Source organism: Gnatocerus cornutus, chromosome 7, assembly GCF_029298725.1.
Source record: "Gnatocerus cornutus isolate USDA-ARS CGAHR chromosome 7, icGnaCorn1.1, whole genome shotgun sequence".
Classification (NCBI taxonomy): Eukaryota; Metazoa; Arthropoda; class Insecta; order Coleoptera; family Tenebrionidae; genus Gnatocerus; species Gnatocerus cornutus.
The window spans coordinates 15,437,731-15,458,908 of NC_142239.1; the positions used below are offsets into that span (position 1 = coordinate 15,437,731).

The window sequence follows — 21,178 nt, forward strand, 5'->3', positions numbered from 1 at the left end:
AATTATGGAAAATTTAAAATATTCATGGAAAAACTAGAAAAATATCAAAATGCAATGAAATTATGTAGACCGTTATCAATTATGCAACATGTTTCGAATTCCTCTCACATCTGCAGCGCTGATACTGAAAAAACGCAATTTTTAATTAGCACACTAGAATTGAATTATAAATCATCGAAATATTTGTGGCACTTTGCTAAATATGAGACGCATATTCGTTTAATTGGTTGATTTGAAACTTTTGATGGAAAGGGATAATTTAATTAAACAAATCTGACTAAGCTAATTTAGCTTGGAAAATATTTTACCTTGTTAGGTCAACACGTTCGTGTTTAATTCTGATCTAACGTGAATTTCTGGAAAATTCTGCTGAGTAAAGCTTTTGGAAATTTATATTTTAATTCCTAAATTCTAGATTTTCAGAATAAATTCACATTTTAGATTGAAAAATTTTCGAATTCTTGTATTATTAAAAATGTAATTGCTTTTAAATAATTCTTACGATTCCGATTAAAAGAGGGCTTAAAAAGCAATCTCGATTTCGGTTTCTAATGCCTAGGAATTTATTGCTCTTACTTTCCCTGCATGCAATATGAAAGAATGAAAAGATACTTCTGAAAATCCATTTTTTCGTTCAGAACGAACTATTCAGGGCCTGAAATAAGTTATTAAAAAACTCCATTTGCCACGCGCCCACTTTGTATTTTCCCCATTCTTATGTTCCAACAGGAGTCAATTCCCAGATTAAAAGTCATTCCCTTCTTTTTTCAAACTTCATTATTAAAAATCTCTTTTTAATACTCACATTCACGTCCAAAATCCGTATTCTTTCCAAGTCGCACCATCTGCTAAAATACCTCCTTCGTTTCGGTTTTAATGATTCCTGACAAAGTCTGTCGCCATCATCAGATGAATAATTTATAGTAAGACGTCCAAATTGGGGAAACAACTTGTGTAAAACTTGGTCTCCTGTGAAGTGTAATTGAAAAGAAGCTCCTCTATTAAAAGTTAGCTGAGTGAAAATTTTTCTAAACTGAGGCAGCATCCGGTCCTTGGGGTAATTATGAGGCCATAAATAACCGTCAGATAAGGAAAAGTCTAATTTATCAATCACGTGACAGTTATCCGTGTTATATAAAGTAAATCAATAACCGGTTATGGATTAATAGAAGTCGGGTTTTGAAGCATTCATCATGAGGAAGTTGTATTGGGAAAGTGGAATTTCGAATGCAACTGGGAGTTGCGAGCCGGATGCAAATAGAATGTGAAATATTACAGACTTCGATCGGGGTTTTAATGTTTATATTAGTGAAAGAGATAGAGAAGAAAATTATGGTGGAGAAAATCGAAGCAACACTAGTCGGTTACATGTGTTTAGGTATAAATTACAGTTTGGTTATTTTTCAACGGATTACAGGAACAGAAAAAGTAGACAGTTTTCAAACCATTAATAACATTGTTTTAAAGTGTTTATGGACTAGTCGTTAAATACTTTATCGTATGATGCTTCACAAGAAATAATTTTTGGTTAGTTTACAGATTTACTACAAGCGTTAACGTGTTTTAAACGGAAACGATTTTATATTCTTCTATTTTTCCACTTTCAAGAAAGTTGTCAATTTTTGTATCCGCAGTTTTCCATTTTTAAGACCAAGCAAAAATTGACAATATCAGTTGTAAAAGGTTGATCATAATCTTGGTGCTACAGCTATGAAATTAGAGGAGGTACAATTCTTGAGTCGTACAATAAACAAACAAACATATCACAAAAGAAAATCTCTTCTTAACATTTTTCTCTACTCTTCGATTTTCTATCAACATTGCGTAGACCACAAGCTCAGATCAATTTCCAGAAAGACAACCAATCTATTATTACAATGTCTTAATAATGTTCCGCAGTTTCAAATCCGAATTGAACCAATACGTGCACAGATGTAATTTAATTAGAATATGAATGACTAAATTGCAGTTGCAACATACTCCTGAAACCCACAAAAGAAATTTATTACTATGTTTGACCGTAATGTCTCCACTGAGATTTTCCCCATTAGTTCATCTAAAATTCATTGAAAAACGATAAACCACTGCTGATGTATTAAGGTCTGGAATATTGACCTGGCGCGGCGCATCCACCATTTGTAACAATCTTTCTTTGAAGTTTTTGAAGGAAATTTAATCAAATTGAACAATTTTTGTAAAGAGATATGAATGATCGTTTCCAATCTAGTTTTAAATTGAAAACGATAACAATGCAATTATTACTAATGCATTCATTTATCATTGGCTGTACCCAAATAATGTAAGGATTTTTTTTAGTTTTGTAATTTTTTATTATTATAAAGAAGATTTTTGAAACTTAACAACATAGATTAATGCACCAACTAATTAAAACATACATAAATAAATTAGCGGCTAGAACCTGCAGATTTTCATTATAACGCATGAAAACTCGTTTTTAGTAATCAAAACAATTATAGCTTTTGCTGCAAACAAAATTTTGCTTTCAGTGATCAAAATTATGAACTGCGTAAAATTCCAGGGGCATTAATCTGCATTAAAAAGGAAACATAAACTGCTTTTTCACGTCCATTCTTCATCAGCAAAATTGTAAAAGCAGAGTGCGGGTAATTAAACGTTATCAAAAATAAATTACTCCCGTTAACACTCGCTGTTCGTTGCAGAACCCATTCAAATGTGGTCAAGCGACCAGCAATGTTTAAATCTGTATAAAAGCGCAATCGGCTTAAGTGCATTACTTCAAGCATCAGAAAAATCGGTAATTGTATTAAAACTCCTCGAAATTAGGTCGAATTTGTGATTTTCCCAAAGTTTTAATTCACGAAGTTTAGAGATGAATATGAAAATTAAGCTCAATTTACTTACCCAAATCAACGAAGTCGGAGAAAATTGGTAAAACTGATGACTTAGACAAATGTCTCAAAGTGCTTCGTGCAAGTCCATGTTCTTATCGAAATAATTTATAGCCGAAGCGATCAAGTTCAAAGATTACTTGTTTTCGTTTCGTCGGAAGATAATACAGAAAATCGATATTTCGAAACGTCAATAAGTAGCAATAAGAAGAATCGGCAGGTGCAATACTCGTCAGCTTGAGCGCACATATCTGACCTATTTTCGCGAATAAATCCCAATAATATAATATAGAACCGAATTTGTCTGAGAGCTGCTTTTTATGGATGTTTTATACAGCAATTTGAAAGTGAATTTAGTAAAGGTAGTCCCAGACGTATTTTTTATAATTTCAATGCCTATACATCACTAAAAACGAACCCTAGGGTGCGATCCCGAAATAGATCATTTTTCGGACCAGAAACGGGAAACATAATCGCGTTTCAATAAATCAGAGGGAGTGGGGATTTGGGAAAACAGTAGCTGAAGTGATAGGTTCATCGGGTGTAAATAATGTTTTATGGAAAAATGACAGGCTCGATATTCAGGAGATGTTTTAGGTATATTTAATAACAATAAAAGATAGAGTTCATCAAAATTGTTTTTTTATATAATTTCAACGAAAATTTTGCCCAAAATGCTTTAGTTGTAAAATTCTGAACGTTTAAATTTCGCAGTTTTTCCATGCACAGACTTAAAAAAAAATCTAGAAATTTTTACAAGGCTAGTATAGAAATTAGATTGGTGGAATATGGTAACCAATTAAACAAATTTTTAAAAGAAAAATATTTTATTGATATTACTTGACACTAGGTGCTTTAAAATGGCGGCCAAATAACAAATTCATACGAACAAAATAAATTGATCAATATTACTAGTAAATTGAGCTTTGCTATTTTAAATTTCGAATGAAATATTGAGTCCAGATGCATTTTAAAAATAAAGAATTCGTCTATTACTCATAATTCATAATTGTGATGATTGATTCGTGCTCTCCTTAGGACCTTCCTACCTCTTAATATAAATTCATTGGATGAAACCGCCTTTATCAAATTAGTTTTTATAGCAAAAAATGCACAAAACTATTAACTTGAGCGCTTACTTGTTGCGGAACTTGCCACCATTTCCATTGGCTGATTTGTTTATTGGCTAAATCGTTTTGCAATTTGATGCGTTTAGTTCTTTACAGAAATACAGAAAAAAAAAACAGAAAAAAGTATTATGAATTTAATTGCATGGAAGATGTGTTAAAACAGTAGTAAAATAAGTCTTCTTTTTCATTAAATGTAGTTTTTGATAACTTGAAATAATTGAGAAGGATATTCTTAAAAAATAGAATAGCAAATTTTTATAGAGAAGTCATAGTGGAAAAAAAATGTACCGACTAAGCTAGAAGTTTTTTGGCTATTATATTCTAGAATTATTTTTTTTACTCTATGCATATAAGACATAAAATTTAAGCACTCCTCAATTTAAACTTCTGAATTTACTCAATAAATAAATTATATACGCGGCGCATTCACCATTTTTAGAAATTGATTTATTTTTAGACAGACTAAACGCCGCCAGTTCTCTTCTAATATTTATGCCCATTTTGTCGTTACTGAGACTTTGTCGTGTTTGCAGTCAAAATAAATTTCGCTCAGTTGCCAATTCTTTTCATATAACTTTACCGTTTGTTTCTCTTGTTTCCTTAGCTGTTCAGATTCTCAATTTTACAGTTTCTCGTATTCCAAAACTCTCAAATTTTTACTTACTTTTCAAATTTTTATCTCATTTAAGATGAATCGCTAAATCGACCCCCAAAAGTTAAAAACCGCCAACAAATATTTTATCCTCGCTATAATGTCAATAAATTTCCTATCCGAGCTGACATCAAATAAGTGTTCCTATTTACATTTGCTTCAATAACAAAACCATCAATCCACTTCTAATTCCTTATGATTGTCGCTGCAGACGTGCGAGAAAACAAATCATAAATCAATAAAATTCGTCATGTTTATCCTCTATAGATTCGCATCGCGTCTTTTCATCTAAAAAGTCCTCTTCTTCAAATGAAACAGAGTCCTTGAATACGATGAATAAGTTTCGTGACTTTTCCTTTGAAAAGAGTGAAAAATGAAAAAGTGACTTTAATTGAATCCTCGTCTCAGTCTCCAGCAAACTATCTTTCGGTTTACACGGCTATATTTTGTGGAAGTAATTAGAGAGCTGAGCTTTATGGCGTCCTGTAAGCTCGCCCCAAATAAAGAAAACTAATTAGGAGGAAGTGTTTCGTAAACATTTTTGTGGCGGTTACGAGAGGGAAGATTTACAACTTTTCGGATCTAAAGTGACTGTATTAACATGATTAAATTTTTTCTAGGTATGCGTATCCTCGTGATGCTCCTCCTGGACACCCTCCCCATGCTCGGCAACGTCCTCCTCCTCTGCTTCTTTGTCTTCTTCATCTTCGGCATCGTCGGAGTCCAACTGTGGCAAGGAATCCTCCGCCAGCGTTGTTTCATGAACCAAGCCCTCAATCGCACGTATAATTCAACGTTGCTGTAAGTCTCATCATTTTCACCTTCGCTAAACCAAAAATTGGTTTCAAATGGACACGCAATCGAATCATCTTAATCGTATTAATCAAACACTCCAGGCAAAGAGTAGATACACCCCATGTGCCAGAAAATGTGCTTCTCATGCTTCTGACTGTTTTTAAATTTTACCTACAAACACGTTCTAAAATCGTTGAGTACACGAGTTCATCTTCATGCAAGTTGCGAGCATGTTTCCCGGACATTTACCACGGAGAAAAACTGGAAATTGTGTCTTCGTCTCGCTTTTTAACACGATGAACTGTGATAAAAATGGGACCGATAATGAGCTGCTTTTGGAATGATAAGGGCGTGGTGTGGGACGTGCGCTAATTGAAGGGATGAAGTTAATTGGGGGTTTAAGCGAGCTGGAGACGTTCGATATTTGAAGGGGTAGACAGAGGAAGTTTTTACGGGCAATCGATAACGCAAAAACTTACGATGTTTTGGTTTTGCTTTATTTAAGCGAATGTTTAAACATCATTAAGCTCGAAAGTTTTCTCTTTGAGTTATCGGTACAGGGCGGAATTTATAATATCCATGCGTTAATGAAAAGAAACTAGAAGGTCAATTTTTTCAACGGAAATTGGTTCTCAGGTTCGTAGAATTTCGAGTTCTCCATTATCTCAATTTCAAAATTATTCAAGGAATAAAAAAGAGTTTCAGAGAAATGTTTTGACACATTCCGCTGAAATATTCACAATTTCAGTTGCATCGGCGATTGTTATCGTTATAAAAACTGTCTAGTCCGCAATATTTATTCTACCACCGCTCGACCGGCAATAAAGAAACGCTCCGTCCACTGAATTCTATCGATTCCGACAATTGAAAATCGCCAATTTTATGGGACTAGTAATACTACAGTACCGTTCCGCTAAACAATTCCATTTTTTGTCATCTAAACCCCTTTTTGTCGCCCACCGTGCATTGCACGATCCCAGGATTACCGGCTTAAGCATCCCCTTCAAAATCTATGATTGATAGTTCGAATTTTTCTCAACATTTTACAACGAAAAACATCCCGTCAAAATCCCTTTACTCGGCATAATTACCGGAAAAACCGTCCCTGTCTATCGGTCTAATCCGATTACGAAGTTTTTTCTTGAACTAATTCGAACATGTGTCGGACACGAGAGAGTGGCATCGTAATGAATTAATTTAATCAAGTTTTGTTATTTTTCACCGATTTCGTGAAGAATTTGCGGGGACTGAAGCGAACAGTTTTATTTGTTGAGGTTTGAATGGAGAAAAAAGAGGGAAGGTAGTTTTATGGTCGACTTTGGGAGATTACAAATCAAGCGGAAAATTAAGGGGATGTTACAAGGATAAGGGAAAAGTATCGTGTTGGCCGGGATTAGTTTTTATCAGAACGTCTGTTAATAGGGGATATGGGCGTGAAATTACGAAACGGTGTATGTAATATTAAGAGGATAAGAGGTAAAGAAACAAAGGCAGCGGTGCTGAATTAAATTTATGTAAATTAACTTGTTGGAGTTGTTTATCTTTTTTTTGTGACAGCGAGGTAATTTTCGCTGCATTTTGGTTTGGTGATTTGTGGCCGTAAACATGAAAATTGGTATCGATGTCTGAAAATCGCATTCATAAACGGGTGGATAAAACCGAATTCTCTCCCCTTTCGCAAAATTAGCGTTTCGCCTTGTTTCCCCCAAACCTTTCCATTACCGTCTCCCTCAAGCTACTTGTTGCTCAGTAGACACTACATCCCCATTTATATCGATCTCGCGATTTAAAAATACCAATAATTCCCAACTTGTTGCTCCCCTCCCACCCCCAAAAATGGCTTTCTGGCCACATGGGTGCAACGAACACAAATCTCGCATCGGTGCGAATTAGCATAAGTGTCCCTGTGCGTATTGCATTGCATGTCACATTTTTATCACAGTTGGGCCCCTGTTTGAATGGAGCGGCTTTAATTTGTTGCAGAGAAGTCTCGGAAGAATACGTTGTGCGCGTGCCTGTTACGTAAGATTATGTGCCGCAAGCTGAGTGTTTCTAAAAGCGTCTCGTGCCTGTCACTTTCCCTCTATATGTACATCCGTCAGTGTTGCCAACGACGAACGCGCATGCTTCGTGTTGGCAACACTGCCACTGGTCATTTCTGGGTGACGGATGTTTGCATGCTGGATCGATCTGTCTGCTGTGGGGCGGCCGCTTCGTTGAGATACTGAACGGGTTTAAACACTTGTTGCGCGAAAAATCGCGAGTTTCACCCGGCGCATCCACCATTTTCGAAAATTTTCCCGCGCGTTCAGTATCTTGGCACGCTGACATTTTTCCACACATCGCAAACTTACTCTGATCTCAATTTCTACTTCTATAAATGCATCGAATAGAAAAATGACTGTGTGTTTTAGATTGTATGTTACACAACCACCACGAAACTTCTATTGATGTAGCCGGAATGACGCTACCGTTTTCGTCATCCATCATACACTCGAAAATATACGTTCATCATTCACACACGTGACGCTATTCAGATGGATATCAAGAATAGATAGATCTGAATGGCGGCACAAAGCGGAAGTCGGAGAAACTTTACAGGCTATATCAATAGGAGGGTACATTTTGCATATCTCTGACAGGATCGTCACACAAATCGACTAACTCTTGGCTCGCGTTTCAAAGGTTCCACTGTATTTTAACTTAAGATCCATAAAACATCACTCTTTTGTGATTCCATTCGTACAGTACACAAGTGGATCTAAAAACCTGCACCGATACTCAACAATGGAAATTCTATTAAAGCCTCGTTTCAAGGAAATTGGGCCTTGACGCGACATCGGAAAAATCCGAGATCGCTGAAATATCTCCACAAACTTGACCGGCGTCTTTTTTACTTTTTCTTCGTTCACGGAATGCGCTGCAATGCATCATACGGTTAAAGTTGAAGATCAAATAGAGCGGTTTGTATGTGAGACGGTTTCTTTCACAACTTGAGTGAAAGCGGGATGTCTCTTCGGGCGCCACAGAGTTCTTTGACGTGGATAAATGTTATTATCTGCGCAGATTTTACCAATTTTATTGCAACAAAATATCAATTTACTAGACTTTAAGATTCCCGCTCCGTATAAAAAACGAATAAAACTAAATCTAACCAAAATCACTTCTTTCTCAGACCCTCCTTTGAATTTCCTCAACTCCAGCAGTAAAACAACGCCATGAAAAAGCCGTCAAATTTACATTACATCTGTCAGCCATTCATTACAAGTCAGCTTCTAGTTGAAATTCATGAAAAATTCCACGAGGTCGCCCGAAAACTGACGCAAGGGATTTTAAAATCATTCATAACACGAGTAAACTTTTCCCTGCAGAAAGTTGTCCTCATTTGAAATCGACTATACAAAGTAGATGTCACAAATTAAAACAGCCGCGTCGGCTGGAAAAAATGAACACGTCGTTGAGGAGCAAGGACAAAACTCTCGTGCGTTTTAGTGAAATTACGACAGGTTGTGTCGGTGGAAAAGGCGATGATGATATCATTTCGAGAAATCTCAATTCAGGTTTGGAAGAATATAAAGTAAAAATCATATTCACGGCTTGTGTTTATTTAGTTTGAGCTTTCATGTATAATTAAAGCTTCAAGTTTTCAAACACAAATGTCCATTGTGGGACTGTTTTGGTACCTTGAGGCTATTTAGAGCACAATGCAAGTAGAGCGGAATGAAATGATTAGAACGTTTTTTGGGCCACAATTAAACAAAGGACAATTTGTGTAAGAGAGGACAATGGCTTGTCTACGAGGTTTTTGCAGAAAACGGACCATTTGTATCCCAGATTAATAACGAGGAGTTTGAAGAGCTCATTTATTACAAAGAGATAAATACGAGCGTGGCGTGTGGAAATTCATCGTAAAACCAAGAAATGCAGAAATTTTAGTTTCGTCGCGTAAACTTTCACCCCAGCAGTTTTACGTTGCTGAATACAGATACCTCGTCAATGTTTAACGACCCCATTCTTCACAGCCACCATTTGCATCAATAAAGCAACAGATTTACGTGTTGAAAGGCCGCCGCTGACACCTCGTCTCCTATAAAAACGAATACGAAACAAATGAGAACAAAATCAAGCCTTTAAAGTAGGGAATTGGCCTCTAAATTGAACCGCCTTCGATTGGAATTCATCTGAATTATTCAGAGGTGAAGATTTTTGCAGCTGCGAACGAAAAATGTCATTTTCTTGTCCGGCTGCCGTGTGATTCAGTTTTTAGGAAATTTAATGAAAAAGTTTTAGAGATTTAATTCGACACTTAAGCGGAGGAACAGTCTTAATGTGGAGATAATCAGGCTTTCTGCTTGTGCGAATTATTTAAATGAAAACATTAAAAGTTTGGAATTGAATTTTCTGGTGGATGCTAGTTTAAAGGACTTGCGGAGATCATAGAGATTTCGGTTTGAGTTCGTTAAAAGGGTTTTTCTGTTAATAGAGAATCGTCAGCAAGTTTGAAAAATCATTACGACACTTCAAAAGACCACGACTTGTTTATGCTCCGCTCGGAATTTCCACCTTTGACCCTTCGTTCTGTTTCCATTTGCATCAACAAAGGATCATCCTCTTTTCCAATTACCTCCACTTTGCACTCCCCATAAGACACATTCTTCTCCCCAATCTCTTAGTCTAGAAATCAAACGAAGCAGCTCTTGGATGTTAACGTTCAAAGGTAGAGCTAGAGCAACGACATTTTATTTATTCACTAGCGCTTTGTGCGGGTCGACGCTTCTCTTCCGATTCACTCGCTAAGCAAACGTTTGTGTATGTGCAGAGCCAACAGTTAGTCCAATTTATCTCATTATCCTTCTCACCACACGATCTAGCAATGCATTCTTCTCATGACGTTCTTCTTTAAAAATCTTTATTTTCCAGCGACATATCCCGTTTTTACAAGCTGCAGCAAGATCAGGAATACATTTGCAGCAAGCCGGAACAGTCTGGAATGCATTATTGTGGTTCTTTTCCGTTGTACGAGAACAATACGATGAAATGCAATCTAACCATCGATCAGAAGTTAGATCCGAAGTATATCAACGACGATTCGATGTGTATCAATTGGAATCTTTACTACACGGAGTGCCAGGAAAGAGGACCCAATCCGTTCCAAGGCACCATTTCCTTCGACAATATTGGATTGGCGTGGGTTTCCATATTTCTGGTAAATATCCTGAGTTACATAAAAGCGGATGAGGTTTACGACCAATTATGGGGGAGTTTTTACGAGCTATGTTTACAGGTGATATCTCTAGAAGGGTGGACGGACATTATGTACTACGTCCAAGACGCTCACAGTTTCTGGGATTGGATATATTTCGTCCTGTTAATTGTGGTAAGTTGAGAGGACGAGCACCCATTCCTCACCCATTTCCAGATCGGTTCTTTTTTCATGATAAACCTCTGCCTCGTCGTCATCGCGACTCAATTCTCCGAGACGAAGAAGCGAGAAATGGAGCGGATGCGTCTTGAAAGAGCTCGTTTCCAAAGCAGCAGCACTTTGGCGTCGTCGACGAACAACAGCGAACCCACGAGCTGTTACGCGGAAATCGTCAAGTACATAGCACATCTCTGGAGAAGAAGCAAAAGAAGATTCCTAAAGAAAATACGATTGTATCGAGTTCGCCGCGACCAGCGACGCGAAAAAAAGATGATTTCGGGGGAAACAATCCGACTGAACTACGCCAAAAAACACCACCCGAACTGCCCCCGGATAAAACAACATGTAAGCGCCGAAGTTTTACTAAAATAAGTATTTAAACTGTTCCTGTTAGCCCTCGAGTGTGCCAAGCCCCCGCGCCGCCTCCCGCCGCAGCTCAGTCTGTTTGAGCGAGAACCGAAGCGACGAAGTGGAATTATCAGCCGTTGCGAAGAGGCCAAGTCTACTCCGAGTGCCCTCCAATCAGGAGATTTCCAGCAACAATAATGACGTGAGTACCGAGACGAGACCACTCAAAACTCACGATAGTTGCAGAGCCCTACAAACTTACTGTCGCCGACGTGTGGACCGAACAATCGTCGTCGCTCGTCGGTGATGTTCAGCGACGTCATCGTCATGCATAGCGAAAACGATCCATCACCCGGATCTTCCGCTAACATCGACAAAAAGAATGTCTGCTCCAGCGAAAAAACAACGCAAGCAGGTAAAAGATAAATTACAATATAATTGACAAAATGGTGGATGCGCCGGGGAATTATTTCAGGCGATGGTAACATCTGGCAGATTTCCTGTGTTCCTAACCAGCAGGAGATCCTGCAAACCCAAAGACAGATCGCTCAAGAGTGTTCAATATTAATGAACGGAGAAGCGATGACGTGTCAGGCGTTGTTAGCGTTAGGGGCAATTAACGCCTTACCGACGGGACAAATCGTGGTGGACACTTTTTTTAGTTCTTTAACAAAAGGTATTAATAGAAACCGAACCGCGGAGGATCCCGATGATGACTTCACCTGTTGCCAAGATTTGTGGCACTGCGAATCGGAATACAAAAACGAAAAACGATCGAGACTTTACGTGATATGTTGCACCATTCTCAAAGGAATCATCAAAGGACTTCGGTTCGCGAGAAAAAAAATCAAGCGTCTAGTCGAACATAAATACTTCCAACAGGGAATTTTATTTGCTATCCTCATCAATACATTATCGATGGGTATCGAATATCACAACCAACCCGACTCTCTCACCCACCTCGTCGAGATGAGCAACGTCATCTTCTCCGCGGTGTTCGCCGTGGAGATGATGCTCAAGATCATTGCTGATGGTCTCTTCGGGTACATTTCCAACGGCTTCAACGTCTTTGACGGCGTCATCGTAGTATTAAGGTAAATCCCGCGAGTGGTTCCTCAACCGCTTCAAATGTCTTCTTTTAGTGGTATTGAACTGTTTCAAAAACATCTCGGTCAGAGTCACACAGACTCAGGTCTATCTGTACTTAGAACCTTTCGGCTGCTACGTATCCTGAAGTTAGTCAGGTTCATGCCGAATTTACGCCGACAATTGTTCGTTATGTTGCGAACGATGGACAACGTCGCCGTGTTCTTCTCACTTCTGATTCTTTTCATTTTTATCTTCAGGTAAGTTGTCGCATCGATCTTTGACACCACAGAAACAAACTACAGTTACACAGAGACGACAAATCGACATTGGCGGGGCTAAAATGGAGGGGTTTGGTAGGGGTGGCATTTGATTCATTACCCAATAGTACTCTTGGTTTATAGGAAAATGTTTCCTTTTGAGGCATTTTGTTTGGTTTATTGGTGTTAGATCGTCGTTTCCTTATACTCCACATCACTATACTTTTCATACACTCTCTCTATTTCTTATCCTACATTAGCACCTACTATTCGGTTAGACAGCACATCGGTGTACAGTAAAACCTCGATCTACGGACACCTTCACTCGATTTATTTTTTACTGTAGCCCCTAATTGTAAATATTAATTGGATAACGGAGAGATTTAATAAGAGATTTTCATCTCCAAAGAGAAATCTCTTGTTAAATATCATAATTTTGTACATATTTCCACGTTGTGTCCTCCTCAGTTCCTCCGCTGTTGCGAGGTTTGACTGTATGCGTCCCGCCCGCTGAAGCACTCCACTTTTACGAGTCGACAGACATAAACATCACAAAATAGACTTATAAGGGCGGAACCAGTGGGAATTTGACTCATAGCACAAAATACAGCGAATACCAAACATTCCAAATATCACATCTCTGCGTTCAATTAGTAACTATCTGATTTTTGGGATGTTCTAGTATCCTTGGTATGAATCTGTTCGGGTGCAAGTTTTGCGAGAATCATGACCATAACAAAAAATGTTTATCTGACCAAGACGAGGACAAAGATAGAAAAAATTTTGACTCCCTGTTGTGGGCACTTGTTACTGTTTTTCAGGTATTTAAACCCAATAAAATTTAATCTACATCTACCAAAAACACGCCAAACGTGTTTTCGGTGGATCTAACTAACCGAGTGCTATTTACAATCTCTACATGTTTAATAGTTGCGTAAATAGCACTGTTTGTTATTATCGATTCGTCGGAAAGGTAGGTGATGGTTTTAACTTGGTTTTTCTAACTCTTGCATGTTTTTTTCCGATTTTGCACAACCAAGCTTTCACGATTCACTTCTTTCGCTTGATTTAACCACATTACTGTTCAAATATGTGTCGATCAATATGTCACCCCTGCTATTTTGTGTGTGTTTTTTTGTATTAACAAGTCATTACAGAAACACGACTGTAGAAAGTCAGTAGAAAGTTTCGCAGTAGGTTTGAAGTAGCTACCGGTAAAAGTACGTAGTTCACCATTCGACAAGACTCGAAACAGTAGCTTGTAGTTGTTGGCATTTTGGTTTGATCGAAAGTTAACAAAACACGACATGACACACACCACACTAGAAACAGATCTAGACTAGCTTAGATCACGAAAACCGACAAGTTAGACAAACATATTTTTGGCAGCATTCTTGGAATGTACCTTTTTGGGGGTAAGTTTTGCAACTATAGAGCCGAGGACGGAAGCATTAAAGAATGTTCCTGCGAAATGATTGTGAGCAACGACGAACGATGCGAATGCGACAGAAAACACTTCAACAATTTCCTCTGGGCCACAGTCACAGTTTTCCAAGTGAGATCAAATTTTTACATACTAACACCACCACATTTTACTTTTCGAATTCTAATTGGTTTTCTTTAGATTCTAACACAAGAAGACTGGAATGTCGTCCTTTCCAACGGAATGGCAAAGACTTCGCACTGGGCGGCGTTATATTTCGTTGCGCTGATGACTTTCGGGAATTACGTTCTCTTTAACTTATTGGTAGCTATCTTGGTCGAAGGCTTCAGTTCGGAAAGGAATGAAAGGAGAGAACGAGAACAAAGAGAAATGGCGAGGAGGAAAATGTCATGTATGCTCGAAGCAGGGAGCTTTAGGGGTAGTTCAGATGACAGCAGTAGATCAGTTTCCAGCTCCAGCGGAAGTTACGTGCAGGTGAGTGTCCAATTCCTCAAATTGGAGATCTAGAATGAACCTCGCAGGACACGAAAAACTGTTGGAGGTCAGCGGAAGAACTAAGAAAAACGAAAGACTTCAACGAGCAACGAACATCAATCGGATTAATCAACTGCAACTGTAGAGAAAAACTCATTGAAAAAGAATGCGGATACTTGGAGGAACCCAAATGCAACATACAAAAAGAATCTATGCTCAGACAGCCTTCCAGACAGGTAAAGTTTGTTCAATACATCGTACCACGCAAATTTGGAGATCGTCGATAATAAAATTTTACAACGTCTGGGAAAGACAAGTATTTGGCAACGGATTCCAAGTAAACACATTTTCTAGGAGTTTATTGATTCTTTGGCTTCACAAATTATATCCGCCTAAATGAAATTTTCAGGAGCGTTTATGAATTTATTAATCGTTTTCTTCCCAGACTTCGCCTCCTATTATAACCCACACGGCCGCCACCCCTCAGGACTCCCCCAGCACAACCCTGGACGACTTCCCCGAGTTCCGTTACAACGTAACAACAGTAACAAACGACTGTCCTTCTGCCGACGACAGCAGTCCTGGTGCTGTGTCAAGCACAGAATCCACACAAAAGACGTCGGTACGTTGATAACATTAAAATCACTTGAAATAAATTCCCCTCTATGAATTTGAATGGGACGTCGAACAGTGGTTCAGTTTAGAAATTTAGCGCGACATAATTAAAAAGTGTGATCAAATAAATGTATTATAGTACATATTTAATGAAAAATAATACAGTCAAATAATTCTTCAAAGTTTTACACTTAATAAAAACGAAAATATAAACTTAAACGTCATCACTGCCCCTTGAGTAATTGGGGTTTCAAATTTCTGGTTCCTAGAACAAGTTCAACACGTCTCTAGACACAGATTTCTTAGAATTTACTCCTTTTTTTAAGATTGTCATGCGAAATTACTGAATCCGATGATTCTTGCGTTTTTTAAAAACCAATCTAAAGATAAATAAAATTTCGAAGTTGTAAACAAATAAAAAAATTAAAAACTGCGAGTTAAAAAAAATCTAATTTATGAGCAAATAAAGTGAATACCTAAAGTACAATTTGCCATATTTTATCACTACAATATATTCAACTTATTCCAACAAAATATTTAATCCAACTAATAGCTACTGCGCCTCGAACAGGTCGTGCATTACTTGAAAAAAAAGTGTTAACTTTTTGGAAAAAAACATTCACATTCTGAGCCCTTCAATGTGTGTATAACAAGCTAATTTATAAAAAAAAAATTAGGCGACTTAAACTTAAAATGGAATTTTTAGGCCTCAAAAAGTCTTTTCGGGCCGCAAACATTTTTGGCCGATCTATGGTGGCGCCATAGTTTTACATATTGCATCAAGATACCGACATTACCCCTAATTTTATAATTATTTGGGTAAAATCAAATCGATAAACTGCTGTAAAGTGCAACAAAGACGTGTTGAATTATTGAAAATGAACATGTCTATCAGTGCTGCTACAACATCAAAAAGCACATCAAACCTAAAATTCATACAAATTGTGAGGCTACACATGCCAAAACTGCAAATGTAAATAAAAAAAATATGAACTTTTCTGAAGGATTCGTAAATATTTACAATTATTCAGTTGTTATAAATGATTAAATCAATAAATCATAAATAAAAATTAATTAACTTGTATATTTAATGATGTCGCCTAAAAAATATTGTGTGTATCACGGCCAAAAAACGCCAATTTGCCCTCGCCTTCTTTCTGGCCTCGACAATTAAAAAAGACTCGGCTAAAAAAGAAACACTTTTTTTTTTACACAAGTACTATTATTGCAAATTTTTCTTATGAGCTTTCTGTCGCGCTAAAATATGAAATTGAAGCACTGTGCGTCGTCCCCAACAAGTCCACGTGATCTGATAAGATCGTTTTCTCAGAGTCTGAGCCTTCTCAAACCGCCTTCATTGTCGCCACCCCCTTTAACTTTCCGGCAGTTCGAAAGACCGTTAGATGAGGCTCAAACTACTTTATCCGGGAAAATCGTGATCCACAACGAGAAAATCGGATCGAAAATCATGACGTTCTCGGAGAAGGTGGCGTTGCCGCAGAAAAGCAACAATCAAGAGAAAGGGAGAGTGCAGAGGAAATGCTCGTGGAAGTTAACAAACCGGCCAAGTTTAAGAAGGAAGAAAAACAGGAGCGGGTCGGATTCGGAGGCGGTGCCGTTGAACAACGGACGGGACCACTCGCAGTGCAATGGGGGCGGCATGAGTCGACAAGTAAATAGTTTTTTTTGAGATTATATCCACACGCTTTCGTTGTCCGCACCTCTGCTTTCAGGCTAGTTTACGCAACGACTCGCTCTTGCAATCGTCGATTCGCATCCAGAACGACACGCAAAGTGATGCACCAAATAACAGGAGCGCCAAAGGGCTTAGTCCGCAAAATTCCATTAGACTTAGATCCAACACTTACAGCTCTGTTCCACAAGTAAAAGCACGTGTGCGGCACTTGACTTCTATTAAACGAACTCTTGTAGGTATCCACAGCACCCACTTTAACACGTCACAATTCTTTAGTCACGTCGAGCATAACCCAACCGAAAATTAACACGCAGATCAACAAATGTAGTAGTCCGACGCTGTCGAGGAAGTCCAGCCAAGTCGAGCCTAAATCCGTCAACAGTTTGAATGACAAAACCTTACCAGAACGCAGCCTCCCCAAAATCAAAATGGAAGATTGCATTCCAGTGGAGCAGGAGTCCCCGAGGATTAGCGGGATCAAGAAACTGTTGAGGTTGTGCGAACCCACCGGGTGCCTGAAGGAGAGAGAGGACTTCTCCCTGTACATATTCCCACAAGAAAATAGGTACGGGAGTCAAATAAAAGGAACCCCTCACTATTGGTTTTTACAGGTTTAGACAATGGTGCTACTGGTTCGTTAATCAAAAATGGTTCGACAACGCAATCCTCTTATTTATTGCAATGAACTGCATCACTCTCGCGATGGAGAGGCCCAACATTCCGCCCGACAGCAACGAGAGATTTTTTCTGTCGAGTTGCAACTACATCTTCACCGTCGTCTTCACAGTGGAGATGTTTGTTAAAGTAAGTTCTTCTGATCATTACCACGAGCTTCATTGAGTTGTCCAGGTGGTGGCTGCGGGGATGTGTTACGGCCCCAACGCTTACTTCACTTCCGGTTGGAACATCATGGATGGTTCCCTCGTTGTTATCTCCATCGTCGACTTACTGATGTCTCTGATCCGATCGAGCAGTCCTCGCATCTTCGGGATTCTTAGGGTAATTTCTCTTGTGGCCATCCACTTCACTCTTTGGGTAGGTTTTCAGGCTCTTGCGGTCGCTGCGTCCTCTCCGGGTTATCAACAGAGCTCCAGGTCTCAAGCTGGTTGTACAAACTCTACTGTCGTCGTTGCGCCCCATTGGAAATATCGTCCTCATCTGTTGTACTTTCTTTATTATTTTTGGGATTCTCGGCGTTCAACTTTTTAAGGGTTCTTTCTATTACTGTAAGGGCGAAAATTTGACGGGGATTATGAATCATAATGACTGTGTAAGTCGAAATTACACGTGGGAGAACCAGAAGTACAACTTCGACGATTTGGGACAAGCGCTCATGTCGTTGTTCGTGTTGAGTTCAAGAGACGGCTGGGTTAACATCATGTACAACGGTTTGGATGCCGTCGGCTTGGACCAGCAGCCCATCATCAACTACTCCGAGTGGCGGTTACTGTACTTCATATCATTCATTCTTTTAGTCGGGTTCTTTGTTTTGAACATGTTCGTGGGAGTCGTGGTCGAGAATTTCCACCGCTGTCGGGAAGAACAAGAAAAAGAAGAAAGAGTCAGAAGAGCGGCGAAACGGGCGTTACAGTTGGAAAAGAGGAGACGTAGTAAGGATCAACAGTCGTGTTTAATTTAGAATGATTTGTGTGTTTTGGTAGAAATGAATGAACCTCCATATTATATCAACTACGCCCCGTGGAGGCTGTTCATCCATAACGTGGTGACTTCGAAGTACTTTGATTTGGCCATAGCCGCGGTCATCGGACTGAACGTCGTCACTATGGCTACTGAAAGCTACAAAATGCCGAATATCCTGAGTTACGTCCTCAAGATCTTCAATTATTTCTTCACCGCGGTGTTTATCCTAGAAAGCACCATGAAGATCATCGCGTTGGGGTTTGGCCTCTACATCAAAGACAAATGGAACATTCTCGATGTGGTTATTGTTATGTTATCCGTCGTGGGCATCGTTCTCGAAGAGTTAAAATCAAACATAATCCCCATCAACCCCACAGTGTTGAGAGTCATGCGCGTCATGCGAATAGCGCGAGTTCTGAAGCTACTCAAAATGGCGAAAGGAATCCGAGCGCTGTTAGACACGGTCATGCAGGCTCTTCCCCAAGTCGGGAATCTAGGACTGTTGTTTTTTCTTCTCTTCTTCATTTTCGCAGCCTTGGGGGTCGAGCTCTTCGGCCGACTGGACTGTAAGATTAACCAGTGCCAAGGTGAGTCTCTTCTTAGAAGAAACAGTTAATTATCTGTTAATTGAAGGACTGGGCGAGCATGCCCACTTCGAGAACTTCGGAATGGCATTTCTTACGCTGTTCCGCGTAGCCACCGGCGACAACTGGAACGGCATAATGAAAGACACGTTAAGCGACGAGAAGTGTGATAAATCGGCGGATTGCGTGACCAACTGCTGCGTTTCGAAGATAATCGCCCCAATTTTTTTCGTCATTTTTGTGCTGATGGCACAGTTTGTCCTAGTCAACGTCGTGGTGGCGGTGAGTGCTTCAAACCATCAAGCTAAAAGATAAAAAGTTTGTTTTAGGTGCTCATGAAACACCTGGAGGAGTCCCACAAGCACTTGGAGGACGAACAAGACCTCGATAATCAAATTGAAAGGGAGTTCCAAGAGAAACAAGAAATGGAAGAGAAGCGCGAGTTGTGTTTAGCCCTGCAGTTGGACCAGGAGTGCCAGCGACAACACAAGCCTCTAACAAAAGTGAGTACTACTTTGGGTAAAAGTGGTGCTGTGATTGTATTCCAGGTTCTGTCACTGCCATCAAACTTCACGTACAACCCTCCTGGTACCAAAGCGACCCTAGAACACCGCCCTTCTTTCAGTCAAACGCGTCGACAGACCCTTCACAGCCACCAACCGATCACTTTACTCAACATGGACGACATCCGCAACATCGACGAATCAGTTTCCGACATCTACAGCATCCAAGAGTACAAAACGTCGGACGGGTTAGAGAAGAACCATCGCCAACAGATGCAAACGAATCTAGACGAAATCATATCGTTGAATCAAAACGAAACGTTGCTCAGAGTTCCCAAAGCCGAAGACCGGTATCCGCTGAAACGAATCAACGAAACCAACGAGAATAACCGATTAGTGGTACCACCGGAACCGAAACCGAAATTCTACGGGAGTACCAAGCACTTGTTCACTAAGCAATTATCGATGGAGATTACGGAAGAAACTCCCTTCTTGGCGGTGCCTGAGAAGGTGGAAGTGGTGAGGCACGAAGAGAAGCTGCCGAAGAATGATAGTCAGGAAAGCGTGCAGAGGATCATCACGGAGAGGAGGAAGTTGGATGAGAATTTGAAGGAGTTCAACGAGTTCGATATTTTCGAGGTGACACACAGCAGCGAGGAGAATCTCGTGGAGAAAGACGAACAACGAGACAAAACGGACAGTGAAAACGAAAATCAGTGTTAGTAGAGATAGAAATCACGGTTTTGATAATTCGTGTGAATCTTCCCTAGCTACCTATTTTTATATATGTAAATAGCGTGTATTGATTGTAAAAAGTACCGTTTTCTAGTCTATGTTTTTATTTTTACATATCTGTAGTCAATGTTTTAGTATTTTGTACACTTGTTAAACCGTGTTACGATTAGGAATTGTCGTCGATACTATAAGAGAATATTTTCTTTATTGAAGTGTCAACTGAAATTCGGCAGAAATCTTATTTCTAGATACTCCAATATCAGAACTAAGCATAATACAATATACAGGGTCTTTGCAAAATACTACTAGCTTAGTCTGGTGCTTACCATCGGATCTTGGATGGCCAATACGTTACTTTTTGTTGACACCCTGTATAAGTTTCCTTCGCAAGCTTCATTGATATTGTGCCATCCAGTTTATGTTTAGCGAACTAGTAACTAGATATTTTAAACAGAAAGATCTGCCATTTTGGCAAAATGGACGATCTACAAAATAATCGAAGGCTACTAAACGACTAGACAATTAACATAATGAACGTAAACTATTAGATAGACTAAAAGTAGAGTAAATTACTCTCATAAAATTGGGTATTTAACAACGGAGTCATTCTAGACCATAGAATCGGATCTGCTTCTAGTCAATTCGTGTCATAGTCATAGGTTGACAGATAAATGTTTCTATGGGCAATAATTTCGTGGGAAACAACTCTCAAATTGACAATCTCAATTTCGCCTTCCAGGAGCTTCTGATAGGAGTATAAAATGAAACTCAATTAAACTCAAACTAAAATCGCGTAATTAAAACAGATAGTTCGTGTGATGTTTGTTTGTTTTGAAAAATCGATTCCAGCTGTTAAATCAAGCTCTGATTGTGTGATAGTGATCTCTTATATTTTTCTGAAGACGGTGCTGGAGTCGGTTTTT

General features: G+C 39.1%; 1 protein-coding gene across 4 annotated transcripts in view; it reads left to right on the plus strand.

Annotated features, from left to right (window-relative positions):
• The window catches only part of LOC148171517 (voltage-dependent T-type calcium channel subunit alpha-1G-like), a 62,765-nt gene extending 42,522 nt beyond the window's left edge, over positions 1 to 20,243 (plus strand). For 3 of the 4 annotated variants that reach the window (XM_088041372.1, XM_088041371.1, XM_088041370.1), the window contains exons 6-27: positions 5,273 to 5,453; positions 10,368 to 10,653; positions 10,732 to 10,824; positions 10,867 to 11,214; positions 11,264 to 11,419; positions 11,464 to 11,632; positions 11,693 to 12,311; positions 12,360 to 12,563; positions 13,953 to 14,118; positions 14,188 to 14,481; positions 14,529 to 14,717; positions 14,927 to 15,103; positions 16,427 to 16,768; positions 16,830 to 16,979; positions 17,029 to 17,357; positions 17,404 to 17,596; positions 17,642 to 17,791; positions 17,832 to 18,402; positions 18,454 to 19,020; positions 19,067 to 19,299; positions 19,347 to 19,520; positions 19,566 to 20,243. In XM_088041372.1, the coding sequence (XP_087897498.1) occupies positions 5,273 to 5,453; positions 10,368 to 10,653; positions 10,732 to 10,824; positions 10,867 to 11,214; positions 11,264 to 11,419; positions 11,464 to 11,632; positions 11,693 to 12,311; positions 12,360 to 12,563; positions 13,953 to 14,118; positions 14,188 to 14,481; positions 14,529 to 14,717; positions 14,927 to 15,103; positions 16,427 to 16,768; positions 16,830 to 16,979; positions 17,029 to 17,357; positions 17,404 to 17,596; positions 17,642 to 17,791; positions 17,832 to 18,402; positions 18,454 to 19,020; positions 19,067 to 19,299; positions 19,347 to 19,520; positions 19,566 to 20,243 (6,269 nt within the window). Of the gene's footprint in view, positions 1 to 5,272; positions 5,454 to 10,367; positions 10,654 to 10,731; positions 10,825 to 10,866; positions 11,215 to 11,263; positions 11,420 to 11,463; positions 11,633 to 11,692; positions 12,312 to 12,359; positions 12,564 to 13,245; positions 13,385 to 13,952; positions 14,119 to 14,187; positions 14,482 to 14,528; positions 14,718 to 14,926; positions 15,104 to 16,426; positions 16,769 to 16,829; positions 16,980 to 17,028; positions 17,358 to 17,403; positions 17,597 to 17,641; positions 17,792 to 17,831; positions 18,403 to 18,453; positions 19,021 to 19,066; positions 19,300 to 19,346; positions 19,521 to 19,565 lie in introns of all 4 variants that reach the window. The other variant, XM_088041373.1, reaches the window with a different exon arrangement.
• The last annotated feature ends 935 nt before the right edge of the window (positions 20,244 to 21,178 follow it).